General features: G+C 43.4%; 2 protein-coding genes across 4 annotated transcripts; both read right to left on the reverse strand.

Annotated features, from left to right (window-relative positions):
• Nucleotides 1-1,345: 1,345 nt before the first annotated feature.
• On the reverse strand, nt 1,346-9,084 carry arhgap11a (Rho GTPase activating protein 11A). 3 transcript variants are annotated; one of them, XM_030116821.1, is made up of 13 exons: nt 9,029-9,084; nt 8,485-8,632; nt 7,622-7,689; nt 7,424-7,520; nt 7,091-7,347; nt 6,346-6,509; nt 6,116-6,256; nt 5,861-5,935; nt 5,365-5,538; nt 5,149-5,278; nt 4,673-4,781; nt 3,444-3,558; nt 1,346-3,332 (listed from the first exon to the last, which is right to left on the reverse strand). In XM_030116821.1, exons 2-13 carry the CDS (start codon nt 8,611-8,613, stop codon nt 1,978-1,980), a joined length of 2,814 nt encoding a protein of 937 aa, XP_029972681.1. In that variant the 5' UTR covers nt 8,614-8,632; nt 9,029-9,084; the 3' UTR covers nt 1,346-1,977. The 3 variants fall into 3 exon arrangements, with proteins under 3 accessions (XP_029972681.1, XP_029972680.1, XP_029972682.1); XM_030116820.1 differs by having other exon boundaries at nt 8,485-9,082; XM_030116822.1 differs by lacking the exon at nt 5,861-5,935 and having other exon boundaries at nt 8,485-9,082.
• Nucleotides 9,085-9,874: 790 nt separating this feature from the next.
• actc1b (actin alpha cardiac muscle 1b) lies at nt 9,875-13,205 on the reverse strand. Its single transcript, XM_030116412.1, has 9 exons — nt 13,168-13,205; nt 11,990-12,140; nt 11,742-11,870; nt 11,397-11,507; nt 11,221-11,305; nt 10,751-10,912; nt 10,470-10,661; nt 10,208-10,389; nt 9,875-10,116 (listed from the first exon to the last, which is right to left on the reverse strand). The coding sequence occupies exons 2-9, from the start codon at nt 12,116-12,118 to the stop codon at nt 9,973-9,975; spliced, it is 1,134 nt and encodes a 377-aa protein (XP_029972272.1). The 5' UTR covers nt 12,119-12,140; nt 13,168-13,205; the 3' UTR covers nt 9,875-9,972.
• Between the last annotated feature and the right edge of the window lie 4,092 nt (nt 13,206-17,297).

Consider the following 17,297-nt stretch of genomic DNA (forward strand, 5'->3'; position numbering starts at 1 on the left):
GTACAATGCTTGATTATTTTTTTTTTATTATTAAGGAAGCGTGACGACAATGCTACGCCAAATTTCATAACACCGAACCCTGAAAGGAGTTCATGTCCCCAAACACAAACTAGCAGGAGTTATCATCGCGTCCGTGAATCCAGCTGACACGTTTCTGAGCGCGGGCCCTCGTGATTCACAACACCGAGATGCATCACCTGCATCCCATAAGAGCGTCTGGACTTCCAAAACCGAAAATAAGTGACTATGACTTCATGGATTACGGAGGAGCAGGTCTGAGAAAAAGCAGCGAACCTTCATCTCTTTGTTTACTGAGTCGCATGAAGCTTAAATTCAATGCAGGCACACAGAGAAATCTCTGATTCACCAGAGGTCCTCTGTGCTTGAGTTCATCTTTTTAAAAGTATTGTTTATTTGCACACTTGTATCACCACACAATCGTGTGAATGCATCATCTGTTAAGTCATTTATTTGAGTTGTTCGTGGTTAATTGCTCGTTTTGTGTTGCCAAAACTGGAAGCATGCATATGGAGATGCAGTGCTTCATGAACTGTTATTTTGCAAAAGATACTATAAAAATAAAAAGGATTTTCAATCAGGCAGCTAGGACATTCGGAATGACTTGAAATAAATTGTAATGCTAATATTACCTGCAGTAATAAAATGAATAATATAAAATATATTGGAAAATAAGTTTCTTATCATGGCCACTATTAGCAATAGAATGAGAAAAAAATAGATAATTAATGCAATAGAATTTTTTCAATAGATTTTAGAATTCAGCTGCGCCATTTTACAACCTGCAGTATTTAACCTTTTAGCAACAGTCCGGATTCGAACCCACGTCCCTCCACACTCAATATTAAGACAATTCTCAATCTAACTCATTCTCCATTCTCACTTCAAGCCACTCCTGCAGAATGATTTCCACCTTTTTCCCCCCATCAGAGCAACAGGGTTTACTGAAAATGTTGAGCAATTATCCTTTTCATAAATCACCAAGGCTGGAAGTGTCTGCATGTTTCAAAGCAGCTGCAAGCTTTTATGATCTTGTTTTTGTTTACAAGTACCAGTTGAAGAAGAAGGAGGGAAAAAAAAGGCTGGTTCAACTAGAAAAGCTGCTCAGAAGGTTTTTACTGATGCATCAGCGGTAAGTTTGGCAAGGAGGTCAAAGGTGAAAACTAACCTGGTTGAAACTGATCTCAGCTTCAGGCTGTAGGAAAAAGGAGCAAGTTAACTGACTGTCTGGCGCCCCCTAGTGGATCAAAACGTTCCAACAATTCACCAAATAAGCTGGAAACATTTAAAAGCTGTTAAAACTTTATTTATCTGCAGCAGTTCATATGAGACATTTTGGAAATCAATCAATACTGTTTGGCTTGTTTAAAAAAAAAAATCCGACAAAATATGCTTTATTTTTTCTTAGTGATGACAAAAAAGGTATGAAAATAAAACAGCTTTAGTTCTCTTTTCAGTCAACTTCAGTTTGTTTTTTTGCTTTTTTTTTTTTACTTTCAATACATCTAGAAAAATAGTTGAAAAGGCATAAATAAGCACTCAGCTTTACCAGTCATCCCACCAATCACAGTTTACATTAATTAGTCCGCACTCTACCATCTAAACTCTACCTAACATGCAGTCGTACGTTTCACTCATAAAGTCGTTTCACTGCGGTGAAACCACTGTAAGGCATATCGAGATCTCCCAACGAGGCCCGAACGCGGCCGGATAATAAATTAAGACCCTGAAAACGGCGAGGACTCGGCCCGTTTCATGCTGAACGGCTGTACGAGACGGGCTCCTGCATAGAAATCGGAAAATTTGCTGCTTTCCCGCTGCCTTGGAGCTCAGGAATGTTACGAAGCGACTCCAGGTCGGAGCGATCCAGCTGGTCAGAGAATGGGCCGACTTTGTGCCATGATGTCTGGATTTTCTTCACCTCTGCTCTGATAAGCTGACTCGAAGGAAGCAGGCGTGTTAGAAACTGACAGGTTTGGTAGCGGAGAGCAGCCGCACCTGGTTGAGGGGGTTTCTGGGAGAACCTCTGTAATGGTTCATGTCCTTTTCTGCCAGCTGCTGAGCTAAAGGCTTGGCGGCTCCCGGGGGGTCGGCAGCCTCCGCTCTGGTCTTTGGTTGGACCTTGTTGGTCACGTCTTCCAGAGCGCAGGGCTTGGCTTTTGGGCCCAGGCTGCTGCGCTTCCTGGGAGGGACTGGAGGCGGCTTCTTCTTGCTCTTGGCCTGCGTTTGCTGCTGCGGGGGGCGAGGCGAGAGGCCGCTCTCCAGGCTGAGGGCCTTCGCCACCTGAGCGCTCTGGCTGTTGGGGGGGCCGGCGAGTCTCGTGGGTCTGCAGCTGGAGCCCAGCAGGGAGTTGATCCTGCGGACGGCCTGCCGCACGGGGGTGCGGTGGAACTTGAGCGGCGACTTGGCTTCGTTCGCCCTGGAGCTCCGGGGGGAGTGAAGGGTGAGCTTGTTGAAGTGTTGAATGTGATCCGCCACTCGCCGCTTTTCAGCCTCCGAGCTGCGCAGCGAGTAGGGACTCTGGATTTGGACTTTGGCTGGAGAAAAAGCTTCCTTGGAAAGTACAGTCCTGATTTCAGTACCGGCTTTCGGAGGAGTCCCGAGCTGCAGCTTCGACTTGCAGGGGGTGGAGGAGGAGACCCCCAGTTTGAAGCGAGCGGGACTCTGAATGTCCAGCGCGTCGATCAGCCTGCTGCAGTTCACCGGCTCGGCCTCCCCGTCGCTCTGCTCCACCGTGGAGCCCTCAGCCACACAGAGAGAACCTTCATCGTCCTTATTCCTGGGACTGAAATCGAACACTACGCTGTCAATATGCAGAGGAGTCAGAGCTGCAACCTCAAACTGTCCAAAAGTGATGTTCTGGTGCTGAGCTGAGAGCCTGGAGGCATCGCTGCGATGGTCTGAAGGAGCGGCGGGTGGCGAGACCGGGCTGCTGTCCGACGGCTCCGGCTCTGCGGAGCCGTTCGAGTCCTGTACCACAGCCTGGAGGTCACTCCCGCCGGCGTCCTCGGCGCTCGGAGCGGTCTGCGTCCGGGGCTCGGCGATGGAGCGCTCGCTCTCCAGGCTCTCGGCGCTGGAGGCGCAGCACAGCCTGGCGGGCAGACCGCCGGCCGCCGGGGGCTTGGAGACCACGATGGCCGGCACGGACATGGAGGTGCTCTTCAGGCACACGCTCATGGGGGTGTCGGTGAAAGAGCCTCCGCCGAAAAGCGGCTCTCCTCCCGGGGTCTCGCCGCTCCAGGAGGTCCGGTGGGAACGCGGCTCATACTGGGGCGTCAGCAGGTTGTCCTCAGACTTACTCATGTACTTAGAGCCTGAAAGAGGAAGTGGCAAATTCACGTTGGTGCATTTATAAAACGCTGAATGATTCCAATCAATCCTTAGTTCTTAAATCATGATTTCTTTTGATGTTGCTCGATACTCACTCTTGGATTCAGTCTTTGTGGGCAGACCTGATGGACTGAACTCCGTCTCTTTGGCGAAGCGGAAGCTGGTGGTGCTGTCCTGCGTGGCGAGTCGCCAGCCAATGGACTCCGATCCCTTTATCAGCAGCATGAAATGAGAAATGAAAGATGAAAAGAACCTTCCAGGAGGATTAAGCTTTGTTAAAAAGGAACCCAACAGAAATGATCCCTGAGAAAAATGCAGCCGTGCGCATGTTAATCATGTGTTTGTCGGGGTTAGTTCTTCAGAGGATGATGCAAATCACTCAGAAGAAACACCATTCTGGTTTGGTTTTTACAGCTTTTTATTCAGTCAAGAATATACATGTATCTCTGGAGCATCAGAAACCCGTTCACCTTAAACAGCTCGCCCTACGTACCCAAAAACAGTTACGATATATTTGATTTGTAGAAAATGAAACGCAGGTTTTCAAAGTGCAGGAGGAAGAGCTTCAGTAACATTTACTTTCTGGCAGGTGGGGGAAACACTAAGGATAAAGTTGTATGGAATGTGAATTTTATGGACTATCATCTGACAGTCAGGTTGTTTTTCTAAATAAAAGTGTAAAAAATGTGTAATTCTTTTTTTCCTCTCAAAATTAATCCCCATTTACTAACCATTTGTCTTTATCATTTCTTCTCCAACATAAAAAACACTCTTCCCAAAGCAGCACCCCACACTTTGAAAAGCACTGTTGCAGTAAATTTATATTCTTTCACCTGAGAGCGTATAAAAATGCACCAGTAGCACCTTTCACACACATTTCTGTAACAAATGCCATCCGTTAGCTTGGTGAAGCTGTTCAGTGATGCTTTTTAAACTGCAACTGGGTTTGGTGCCACAGAAGTTTGATAAAATGCACAACACATCCCAGACGGAGTCTTATACGGCAGCCATCGGTGCTAAAAACCAACTGAATCTGTGTGTCATGCTGCATTAGATGTGAGTAAAGAAACATCTAATCATCTTGTACCATTCATAAAGACACAAAATTCATATTTTTAACATTAAAACAACGTAAAAGGGCTTAAAACTGCCCAGATTAGTTAAAACCCTGCATGAAGATGTTAAAATATGTAAGTATGACATTAAAAAAAGTGCATGGTGCACTGCAGTGTTGTGCAAACATTAGATTTAAGTGAAGCTCCTCAGCAGCTCTTCTACAGTTTATCATTCAAGTGGTTGGATTCTGTCGGACCACCACACTTACAGACTCCTTGCTGCTCTTCCCCAGGCTAAAACGCAAGCGCAGAGACTTGCGCGGCGCCTCTTTCTTGTTGACCTTTGGAGAAAAGCAGCCAGCTTTTCCAGACTCGACTCTGAAAAGGATGAGAATTAAAAAAAAAAGTCAAGAAAACTTTTTAATGATACACAAAAGCAAGAGAAGTGCGAAACAATACCAACCATATCGTATTTCAAGTGTGACTTCCACCTCAAATACTTAAAAAAGGAGTTGTACTGCTATTGTGATGTTTCCAGCTTTTCCTGTTTTCTATAACGGATTTCACTTCGGATCTAAAACACATGTTGCACTCCGTCTGCATTGTTTGTATTATTATTCCTTTTAAGTCGTTTCACATCACACTTTCTAATAAAGTGTGAGCTCTACCACTCCATTAAAAAAAAGAAACTAAAAAGACAAAACATTTTGAATGTATTGGGGGGAAAAAAAACAAATGTGTGTACCTGCTGACAGCATGTCTGCCGCTGAGCCGACGACTCTTCCTCCTTCCAGATGTAGCCGAGTGTCTTCTCGACTTTGCTGCTGACGGCAGAGTGTTTTGGGAAGATTCCAAAACCCCGGAAGCGCTGAAAGCTTAAGAATAAAAATATAAACATATTAGCAAAAAAGAAACATCAGCACGTGATTTCAAGATGATTTGATCAAACCCTCTGTAATACCTGATCCAGGAGTGGAATTCCCGCTGAACAAACTATTGGGCAGTAAATCTATCCCCAGGCTCTTTTTGACAGATCTACGCTTCTTGTTTGAAAATCCAAAAGAGTGACCCGATTCCAAAGGCAGCTTTCGCTTGGAGGCCGGCGTCCCAATCACAGGAGTGGCAGAGGAAAAGACTGGCAAGATCAAAAGAAAATTCAGGTCTTCAAATGAGTTTGAAAAAGCAAAAGCCTGATGATGATTTTGCGTCAAGGCACCAAGAGGAACCCGGCGATCTGTATCCATGCAGATTGAAGAGAATCAGGCATAGAAAATCAAGAAGTAAAGGCAGCCATTATATGTCTTAAATGATGTATCAAATTCAAATCAGTCTGATCCGAAGCCCACCAGAAGACGGAGAACAGAGTGCATTAAAGGGCTTGACTTCGGTCTGTTTCATGTGCAGATAGAAGCGGTTCAGCCATGCTGCAGAATCTCTCCTGTGGCCGCGGTACGTACCCAGACTGTCGGCCTGGTTGGCCTTTGTGGGCGTTCTGTTAGTTTTTATTTTATTCAGTGCGCCACTGACCACATCTGAAACACGAGGCAAACCAAACCAAGTCAGCGGGATCCGCCGACCGAAGCTTTTTCCACAGCATCATGATTTGTGAACAGCGCTGCACATTTCACAACTATTCATTTATGGACATGAGATATGCAACTGGAATCTACTTTCAGCAACTTTACTAAAGAAAGCAGTGATGATGATCTTACCTCCAAAACTGCGTCTCTGCTTCCTCTTCAGCCCAGAGTTCAGATCCAGCTCCTCCAGCTCGTTGTGAGAGGGAGACATGGAGCCCGCCTCGCAGCCCATCATGGCTGGAATCTTCTCTTGGAGAGACTGAGGTAAAACTCCTGTGACGCAAAAATAGAGCCAGATGTTTAGTATCTGTAAGGCGAAACGGTGGAAAAACAGGACGCAGGTAAGATGACTGAGGGCGCACCGAAGCTGTGGGCGTTCTCGATGAAGCAGTGCACGACGGCAGCGTGGAGTTTGAGGCGTTTCTCGGTGTTGGCGCTCATTTTCTCAGTACCGTCTCCAGAGTGGAGGAGGTTTGGAGCCAAAATCACAGACAAGTTATTGCTGTCCATCTTATTCTCTGCACTCCTGAGATTAAAGGAAAAAAAGAGACAAAAACAGTTTGTTAATACAGACAAGGTTTTTTTTTTTAAATTTTGAGTAATCTGTCTACACCATTGAGGGTAACGACAGAACTCCACTGTATAGAGACCCAGGAGAAAAAACCTTCGGCTATTCAGGATTTTTCTTTTAGATCTACCAGTCTTCAGGAAACATTTTTGCAGCAAAGGTATTTTTGTTTACAATTTCATTTATTAAATGACAACAGTACTGTCCTGCTTACAACCCTCAAAAGCTAACATGTCTTTATTCATACAAACATTGCTCGACTGTCTGCTCCTCATTTACATCCTCCACTGATGATCTGAAAATAAATCTTAATCTGTTCCAAAGTTCTTAAAGTTCATTGTGCCTCAGTTAGCTGTCTTTAATGCTTAAAAACAGGCATTGAAAACTCCTGCTATTCACTACAGATTATACACACATACACGAATGAATGGCTGCGTCTGAGGAGGATATGCTTAAAATAACTTTGGTTCTTGAAAAAGCATGATATGATGTGCTGACGTTTAGAAATGATTCAGAAGAAAATACATTATAAATAATACCTTTCTGACACATTGTGGAGGAAGTCAAAGAAATAGCGTAGGACAGACAGGTTTTTGTCCGGCAGGACGCAGGACAGCAGCATGGTGGCAGAAGTCCTGTCGTCCTGCGTGGGGAGCTGCTGGGCCTTGAGGAAGGCGTCCTGCAGCTCGGCGGGCAGCACAGGCTCGGGCAGCTCCCTGAAGAACTGCTTCACCAGACCCGCCACATCGCAGGGGAGAGCAGTGGACAGACACTCCTCCTCAGCATCCAATTTCGCCTGGAAAGACACAACAAAGCCCCGTTGTATTAACCGGTTCTCAGCAGAAGCGACGTCGACCTCAGCCACCACTCACCCTCAGCGCCTTCAAGCGAAGGATGGAGCCAGACTTTCTGAACAGTCCCTCTGTGTCAACGTGGGCCAGCAGCACCATGCACGCATCAACAAGGAAACTGAGGAGGCAGCCAAAAATCATTAGCATAAAGATCCTGTAGATGGAACAAGTACCAGCCTGTCGACTGGAAACTCAAGCAACAAACGGTTATCCACTCACCTTGGCACACTCCCACATTCCATATTGTAATATGGCAAACTTTCCAGTGAAGCACCGAAAAGCTTTGTCTGAGGGATTGAGGGAAAAAAAAGATTTTGAAGTAATGGGTTAAAGAAACACCTACAACTTTGCTCTAATATGTCAATAACATCAAGGTTTTTCTGTTCTGTATGCACAGCAAAGATCTTCTTTTAATTGCATTGGTAGGACAAACATTCCTTTGCTCAAAAGAACAGCCATAAATGTTACATAAACCAAAATTATTTCCAACAACAATAACATTTTTTCTTTTTTGCTACAGGGCTTCTCCATTTCATTTATTGGTCAGCCTGAGCTGCAGTTATTCCACCTCTTTCCTCAGACAAATGCAGAAGTACAGCAGGCATTTATCACATTAGAAAAAAACATGTGACCTCTGTGAGTCAACTGCAAAGAAACCAGAGTAAACAGCAACTCGCTTTTGACTCAAACACTACAAGGGCAGAACATAGAACTTTCTATTCACACAAATGTCCAAATCCGTTAAAGTAACATCCCATCCCATCATGTAGATGAAAACATTGTGCCTTGTTGGATTTTGGTTTGAATTGGTGGGAAAGAGGTTTGGGGTATGAACAATCAGTTGCACAGCCAAACAAAGCATCCTGAAGGACTGACAGGGCGACAGAGCTCTGTGAACCAATGGGTTTGCTTTCACCAATATGCTAATTTTATTCAACTGACTGAACAATACTGCAACCAAGTCAAATGCTGTGAACTTGATACTTCATAGACTGACGTTATATATCCAGTGCACAGGTTTAGTGGGATACTGAAGCATATAAAAAAAGAAAAGGTGGTGTTAAAAGATGGTTTTAACTCACCGAGTTGCTGGCGCTTGCCTTGCAGACGGCTGCTTTGTTTTTGTTCCAGTTCTTTGTCTTGATGCCATAAGCAGCGCGGAGCTGCTGCACAGCCACCAGTCGTATCACATTTTTCTCCATCACTTTCATTTCTCCTCTAAAATATCACCTATAAAGACGTCCCAGGTGCATACAGATGAATTCCTCTAATCTGCCAGGGTCAAAAAATCATCCGACAACAGATTATATCCCAATCTCACTAACGTAATCACTTTCTCTGTCCTTATATCGTTCTCTCGCGGTTCCTATTTGCTTACAAGAAACCCTACGACTGTTTTCCCAATAGAAAAAAATAAAATAAATCTGTTTTAATAAGACAAACGCTACATTATGGAGCGCCTAAAGACTTCGATACGATGCAGTTAGCAGGCTAACCACAGAGGCAGGCCAGTCGCGTTTGTGTTTTTACCCGACTTACTAACCCAGCGAAATACAAAATCAACATTCAACACCGTTAAAGTTGTATATATAAAACATTCCGATAAAGTGAGCTGAGTTAAATTACCTGACTTTAATCGTTAGCCGTGCTAACTGCATCGTGCTACGTTTCCTCTGCTACTCCTTCTCCTTCCTCTCGGCTGTTTCCGCACTGCATTCAAACAGAGGCGCTCCCGGCGTCCTGCGCTCTGATTGGACGAAATTTGTTCGAATGGCGTTCCTCTTTGTGCGCGTGACCAAGGCAGCTCCACTGGGCGGTGCAAAATACTGTATCTGTAACTGCATCGGTCGTTAAAACATCCGGTTGATTCTGTGTTGGAAATTAAGCGTACTGATAAAAAGAAGAATACCCGTTTTGTAAACTAGAATTTTATAAATAAGTGAAATAAACTTGTAGTGTTGTAAGTTTATTTACAAAATAAGCTGTCAATCTACCTCTGGACTGCCTAAAATGGAGTACCAAAAATACATAAATAATGAAAATCGTAATTTTCCTTAGACTTCATTTTAACTAACCATCTTCTTGGATTTTTCCTTTTTTTTTTTCTTAATTTATCAGACGGTTGAACTGAAATCTAGTTCTCATTCACAATGACGACCTGGCCATGAGGAAGCAATGAGACCCAAAGAAATACAGAAACAAGAAGAAAGAATGAGTCACTGTCAGGACATCCTGAGTACACTGACAGGATGCCACCTGTGCAATAAGTCCAGCTGTGAAATTTCCTTGCTACTAAATATTCCACTATCAAATGGGACTATAAATTTGAAACAACAGCAACTTCATGTGATTTTCATATGAGCTCCTTCCTCTTTGTTTTTGCTTTTCAGCATCATTTTTAATGCTGCTGCTCCAGTTTGACTAACCCTCTTCTCCTTCTTATGTAACAGATCCACATAACAATACAAGAGGTACTCTCACAAGGGCTTATCTTTATTACAGTACATTGACATATATATACAGGAGACAAAAACATACAAATGTATGGATGAAAGGAGGTGGCTGTGTGTCTAGAAGCATTTCCTGTGGACAATGGAGGGGCCGGCCTCATCGTACTCCTGCTTGCTGATCCACATCTGCTGGAAGGTGGACAGGGAAGCCAGGATGGAGCCACCGATCCAGACGGAGTACTTCCTCTCAGGTGGTGCAATGATCTAGGGTGGGAAATACAACAATTTTGACTTTAATTAAGTGCTTGCTCCTCAGTGTAGGGGTAATGACTGAAAACCGTCATATTGTTCTTGCCTTGATCTTCATGGTGCTTGGGGCCAGGGCTGTAATCTCCTTCTGCATACGGTCAGCAATACCAGGGTACATGGTGGTACCGCCAGACAGCACATTGTTGGCATACAGGTCCTTACGGATGTCAATGTCACACTTCATGATGCTGTTGTAGGCAGTCTCATGGATGCCAGCAGACTCCATACCTGATAGAGAAAAAGTATGTGTGTGAGTCTTGTGAAAGCAAATAATAAATACCTGAATTTGGAGTTGAAGTAAAACTCACCAATGAAAGATGGCTGGAAAAGAGTCTCTGGGCAACGGAAACGCTCATTACCAATGGTGATGACCTGACCGTCGGGAAGCTCGTAGCTCTTTTCCAGGGACGAAGAGGAGGCAGCCGTGGCCATCTCATTCTCAAAGTCAAGCGCCACGTAGCACAGCTTCTCCTTAATGTCACGCACAATCTCACGCTCAGCTGAGAAGGAGGAATTTCGAGCATTGAGGAAAACACTTTTACACCTCTGTAACACAAATCAATCTAATCGTAGGTGTCGCAGCTCTCACCAGTTGTCACGAAGGAATAGCCACGCTCAGTCAAGATCTTCATCAGGTAGTCGGTCAGGTCGCGACCGGCCAGATCCAGACGCATGATGGCATGTGGCAGAGCGTAACCCTCATAGATGGGGACATTGTGGGTCACACCGTCACCAGAGTCCAGAACAATACCTTTCATAAACAAATGAGAGCCGTAGTTAGCCAGCTATGTGTTGAGGTCAGTCTGCCATCTTCATCTATGTCACACATCATAAACTACACAATGCTGAAGACACCACTGGCCACACATTCTGCAGAGCAAAGATAAACACCTTCCCTCCAGAAAGAAACAGGAATCTATCCACATGACAGCTCAATTTACACTCTGAGGGCCGCAGTGCAAACAATGAGCATTTTTTTCTGAGCATGTTCGTTTTGTTTAGGTTACTGAATAATTTACCATGGACTAAACTGAGGGAAAAAAACACATTAACACTTACCGGTGGTACGACCAGAGGCATACAGGGACAGCACAGCCTGAATGGCCACATACATGGCAGGAACGTTGAAGGTCTCAAACATAATCTGCAAGACAGTTCAAGAAATATTGTCTCAATTTCAGTATAAATATGACGGAAATGCACAACATAAATATGGATCATATGGATTTCCATACCTGGGTCATCTTCTCCCTGTTGGCTTTGGGGTTCAGGGGAGCCTCAGTGAGGAGGGTGGGGTGCTCCTCAGGGGCCACACGCAGCTCATTGTAAAAGGTGTGGTGCCAGATCTAACAGAGGAAAGACCACAGCTGATGTTAGATCAAAAAGTTATGAAATTTATTAAATAAAAACAAGTAAAAAAAAATTTAATTTAAAAATCAAACATCAGCCAGGTTTTGTGAATAAAGAACCAAACCTAAAAATAAAGCAGCTTCAATGATATTACGAGAGTTTGGATTCTCAAAGAAGTGAAAGGTCAGACGCCATGAATGCTGTGAATGAGTCTCCCTGTCAACACTTACCTTCTCCATATCATCCCAGTTGGTGATGATGCCATGCTCAATGGGGTACTTCAGGGTCAGGATACCCCTCTTGCTCTGTGCCTCATCACCTACGTAGCTGTCCTTCTGACCCATACCCACCATCACACCCTGCGGAGGAAAACGCGAGAGGAGCGTAAGACACAGAGGGTCTCTGTTTTCAGGAAATACATAAAATCACTGCGTTCACTGATTAACACAAGGAAAAGTGGCTTTTTCTGTGAGCGTACCTGGTGGCGGGGCCTTCCAACGATGGAAGGAAAGACAGCACGGGGAGCGTCATCTCCAGCAAATCCAGCCTTGACCAAGCCAGAGCCGTTGTCGCACACGAGGGCGGTAGTCTCATCGTCGTCACACATGATTAGGCTTTTCTGGGCTGGTCTGAAATTCAAGAGGAGAGGGTTAGAAATACAAGTTTGAAAAAGTTGTAGGATCACTGCTGGGAGCAGCTCCCCTCACTAGCAATCACAGACATCATCACTGGAGTGGCTAACGATGTGATGAAATTCCTGTGACCTGCTATGTCTGGAAGGGTTAGTAAAGGCAGCCATTCAATCTCTTCCTTAATTATTAGATGGATTAGCTGTAATCCACAGCTCTTTGAGGACCTGCCAATACTATCTGACAACTATTCTTAGGGCATTATCACTTGCAAACCCTAAAACCAGCCACTTCAATGGGTTCTATCTATAGGCAGCTAATTGGACTTGCCATCAGATCCTATTTTGGTCCTCCCCTTGCCGTACAACGACTGATACCATATCTCCACTGAACGATTGTTCCTGGTACATCTCAGAGCTGCTGAGGTAGCACCAAAAAAGGGGCAGAACAGAAAGATGTGGGATCTATTTTTAGCTGGGCACCCCCGCTGTGCTTAATGGGGGTGAAACAAGTGACACAGATCTACTGCTATTTCAGGTTTGTGAGAAGTACCAGACCTGCACTCATCCGTCTGCAATGTGTGGCACTCTGTTTTTACTACTTAGCTTCCTGTTCCAGCTGCTTTTTGACTTCATCCACTGAACCACCAGTTAATTTGGTCAACGTTCTCACAGGTTTATGCACTGCTCAAATATGACAAGCTGGATGTTACTGGTTTCCCACAGGAACTTCCCATCCTTGTGAGCACTTCACAAAAAAAAAAAAAAAAAAACACTTCATCAGATCCATATCCACTAATTCAAATACCTGAAGCTTCAACTGTGAAGCACAGTTCCAGTCTGTGATCACTATTTGTGACAACAAATAAAGAGGTCCAAACCACAGCATCCATCCATCCATCCATTCATTCATTCATCATTAACTTAAAGATGTGAACAGTGAACCCATTGAAACAAGCAAAAGCTAATAGTCTGAATCTAATGGCGTATGTTATCACCAGTTCAGGCAAGGCGCGAAATGTACTCACCAAGGTGCACTGGGACACGGATGCTTCCACTGGGACGAAGGCTGAGGGTGAGGAGAGCCCCTTAAATAGGACCCGATCTTGTTCCGGGGACCAGGGGCGGGGCTAAGTGGTTCACACAAGTCCAAATAAGAGCTGTCTGCAAAACCATAAATCTCCAGGAAAAGTGTTGTACATTCTTTGATGGGGATCTATTTCAATGAACTAATTTTCCTGAGAGTTGGAATGACAGTCAATTAAAAGGTATAAAGTTGGTGTTTTTAAATAGGTGTTATAGATTTATCTATTCAAGCACATTTCCTGATTATAACTGTGAAGAATTTTATTTTATCCCACAAAACAACTGTATTTGTATTTCTTACAAGAGCATAAGATCCGTTTTAAATCATGGGACTGTGAACATTACATATTTTCATGCAATTTCTTTATAGCACTTGCAAGTGTCATGAATGAATGGTATCAATGTAATTCTTCAGAATGGTGTGAATGTGTTAAATATATTGCCCAATATCTCACTAGGCCAAGCAGGAACATAATATGTCAAGTCCCCTGGAGGTAAAAACAGTATTCATAACCTGGGAGGCCTACTACCTTCACCAAGCCAGGACTGTGCTGCTGGCGGTGTCTAGTTAAGGAGATGAAAACACTGAAAGTGAAGCGTCCTGCTGGTATGCTGCAGAGCCTCCTCGGCCTGTGGAACAGCTGATGGTAATACCAGCCGGGCTCTGTGTCTGATCCGGCGGTCTGAGTGGCTCACCGGTGTCACTGCTTCCTTCTGATTGGCTCAGCTGTCTCCTTGTAGGGTTATGGTGAGCCGCAGCGCAGCCACTGAGGCTTCCAAGTAGTGGGTCTGCTAAGTGGAGCTCCATATCTGTGCCACCCACTTTACATTTTCCTTGATGTACACTCTACCTTATGAGGAAATACTCTCATCTGTGCAGGAAAGACACCAACATTTGACATATTGTTTGTTAGTCCAACATTGCACCCAAAGAAAATCTCATATATGGTGAGATCTTGGAGCGTGTCACCCATGTGTTTGTAATCCTTCATGTCAGGAAGAATGACTCGCATGTAAAAGTGTAGTATGTTTTTGTGAGGTTATATCATAGCGAAAGGTATGCGAGAGCATTCTTCTGCTCTGCTCGGCTGCAACAGATAGCGCGGTCTCCTATTTATAGCCGTATCACCACAGATACGAACTGGATGCAACTGAAGCATCTCATAAAATGCCTGACAAAAGTCACTTCTAATTAAAATTGTGATGATGAAGAGGTAGGGATCATGATTGGGTTGTACTACTCACACTGGCAAACGGCATTCAGTATGGAGCTATGAGGAAATTTTAGGAATGCTGTGAAAGACTCAGTCTGCAAAAGCTCACAATGTTTATAGTAGACTATAGGTTATAGAAGCAGGCTTGTATTCATTCATAGGCTTGCAGGTTTGATTCCACTGGTTGAAATCATATGTCACAAAGCAAGCAATGACGCGAGGGACCAAAAACAGACAACAAATACTAGCATTTTCTGTGTCAGAGGGAAAACCCAAAAAGATATTCAATACTGAATGTTTTATTTCTACTATTTACTTGTGAATGTGAATTTATCTAAGTTTTCAACTGTGAAGAAAACCTGAATTTGAAAATAAATGGTTGTGTTGTGATTGTGAACCACTGAAACTTCTCAATTTAATTGAAAATTTTACTAGCAGCACAAAAAATACAGATACTAAATAGAACAATAGAACAAGCGCGACTAATTGAACTTGTGAACCACAGGATCAAAATCGGAAACCCACTGCTTGCCATACATTGACTACAGTTCCCCTCTGTATTCCTGTCCGTGTTTGTGTGTCTGCCGTTCCCTGCTTCTCCCCATCATGCCTCCAACTGTCCAATCGTCTTTCCCCTTGTGCTCTGGGTTCTTGATTTTAATTCTCACCTGTTCCTGACACGCAGGAGGCAGAGTTACCTGGCAGGGTCTTCCAGTACCAGTATACAGTACAGCATGTGACCTTTGTCATGATCAGCATTAGGAAGTCTGTGCTGAACACAAAGTCAATCACATAAAGAAATCTGTCAAAGAAAATGTAAACTAGAATTTGGCAGTCAGAGAGCACAGACCTCCACCACAGCTCAAATCAGTCACCAACAACAATAGGAACACCATATATACTAAAAAACATTTTATTTCTCTCGAACACAAACAATGTATGGTAGAAAGCTGTTTGTTGAATGTTCATATCTCAGTGTGTTGCCTCACAGTGACTGACACTTCAGAATCCCCCTATTTTTGTCTGTTCTGGATCCTGGTATCTGGAATACTTCCATGATCTGGATCAGCAGCTGAAACCTCTTAGAGTCATTGAAGAACTTACACTGTAATTGTTTGCTAAGCCCCCTTGTCATTTATTGTTGAGTTATGCCCAACTATGTCAAAGACTGCCCTGTCTCTCCATGATAAAGAATCCTTTAAAAAATTCCTGGATCCAGACAGTGATCTGGATCATCACCAAAATTTAATGGATTTTAAGTTAGCCCAAGACCCACCTTTCCACAAAGTTTCATTGCAATCCGTCCATAACTTTTTCCGTAATGTTGCTAACAAACCAACCAACCAACCAACAAACCGACATGATTACATAACCTCCTTGGCGGAGGCAATAACTTAGCATTCAAAAAGAAGTACTGACAACGCACTCAAATATGTAGATCACACATTGGGGTGAGTGTGGGTGTTGTGCTGAAAAAGCTTGATCTACTCTGAGCTGAAGGTTTGATGAGGTTTTACACTCCACTTATCAGCTGATCACATGGTTCACATAGGTAGAGTATGACAAGATAAGAGGGATTTAAAAGCAAATAAAATCATCTTAAAATGGATTCTAAAATAAAATAACAGGCCTGCAGTGGAGTGAGGCTGAAACAGGTGACAAAGAAGTCAGAGAAATCATTTTGTAACGGGACGTTTGCTGGTTTGAATTCCATATCAGCTGATGGGTCACCACTGTGGGTTGCTGAATACGGCCCTTAGAGTCCAACTGTCCATCAAAACAAGCAAACTGGAAAAATCTCAAAGAAAACATTGATTTTTGAACACATTACTGTGCTGAGACCTGAGCTTTCAGTGATGCTGCCACGAGGGATAAATACCAAACTATAGAATTAACCTCAAAGCCATGCAGTCAGGGTGGACTAGAGCTTTACTTTATTAATCTCAAACTGGGAAATTCCAGATGAGATTGTACAAAACAACAGCGAAAACACCTGAACATGTTCTCAAATACATGCACATAATTTAAAATTGTTTACCATGCAAAATTAACTCCATAAGCAGAGTGATCGAATTTCACAAACAATATTTGAATGTCTGGCCATGAATATTTATAATGAAACAGTCACAAATTGATTGATTGATTGATTGAAGGCTTTATTTCAGCCATGATGAAAACAAAGCAAACAAAATATCCCAAATCAAAATAGTCAAAACAGGAAAACAATGTTCACATGTCTGAAAAGGAGTAGGAAGAAGCAAATGCTTATTTAATTCTACCCCTTTTCCTTTTTCAATAATTAATAGTCAGCAGTTGTATTTACATATACCAATACCTCATGAATATGCATATTTGCATCAGTTCATATTCACAGACAAAGACAACAAGCAAGTAAATAACTGATCTGCAAGAAACACCTCATGATCAACAAAGCCCTTCATTCTCCCTGTACCTTGTGAAAACCATGTCTTTGTACCGCTTTTTGAACTGGGTGATGCTTAGACAATGCTTGAACTCCGCACCTAACCCGTTCCACAGCTTCACTCCACATATAAACATAAAGAACTTTCTTAGTGTTGTGCGGACATAAGGATGTTTTAAATTGTTCACCCTCCATCAACAATTTATAGAGGAAGCAATTCAAACCAAGCAGAGAAACTCTTCCCCCAGAATGTTGGAGGAAAAGGAACATCAAGCTCGCTCAGCTCATTGGTTGACACCAATATGCAATTAAGACCATTCAAAGTTATGCTGTGAATAATTGTCCATACAGACAAAATATATCAATTAAAGTACTCAATTCTCAAGTGTTTTAGCATAAGCTCATATATGAAAAATACTGCAGGGTGTTTTCCATT

Source organism: Salarias fasciatus, chromosome 19 (genome assembly GCF_902148845.1).
Source record: "Salarias fasciatus chromosome 19, fSalaFa1.1, whole genome shotgun sequence".
Lineage (NCBI taxonomy): Eukaryota > Metazoa > Chordata > Actinopteri > Blenniiformes > Blenniidae > Salarias > Salarias fasciatus.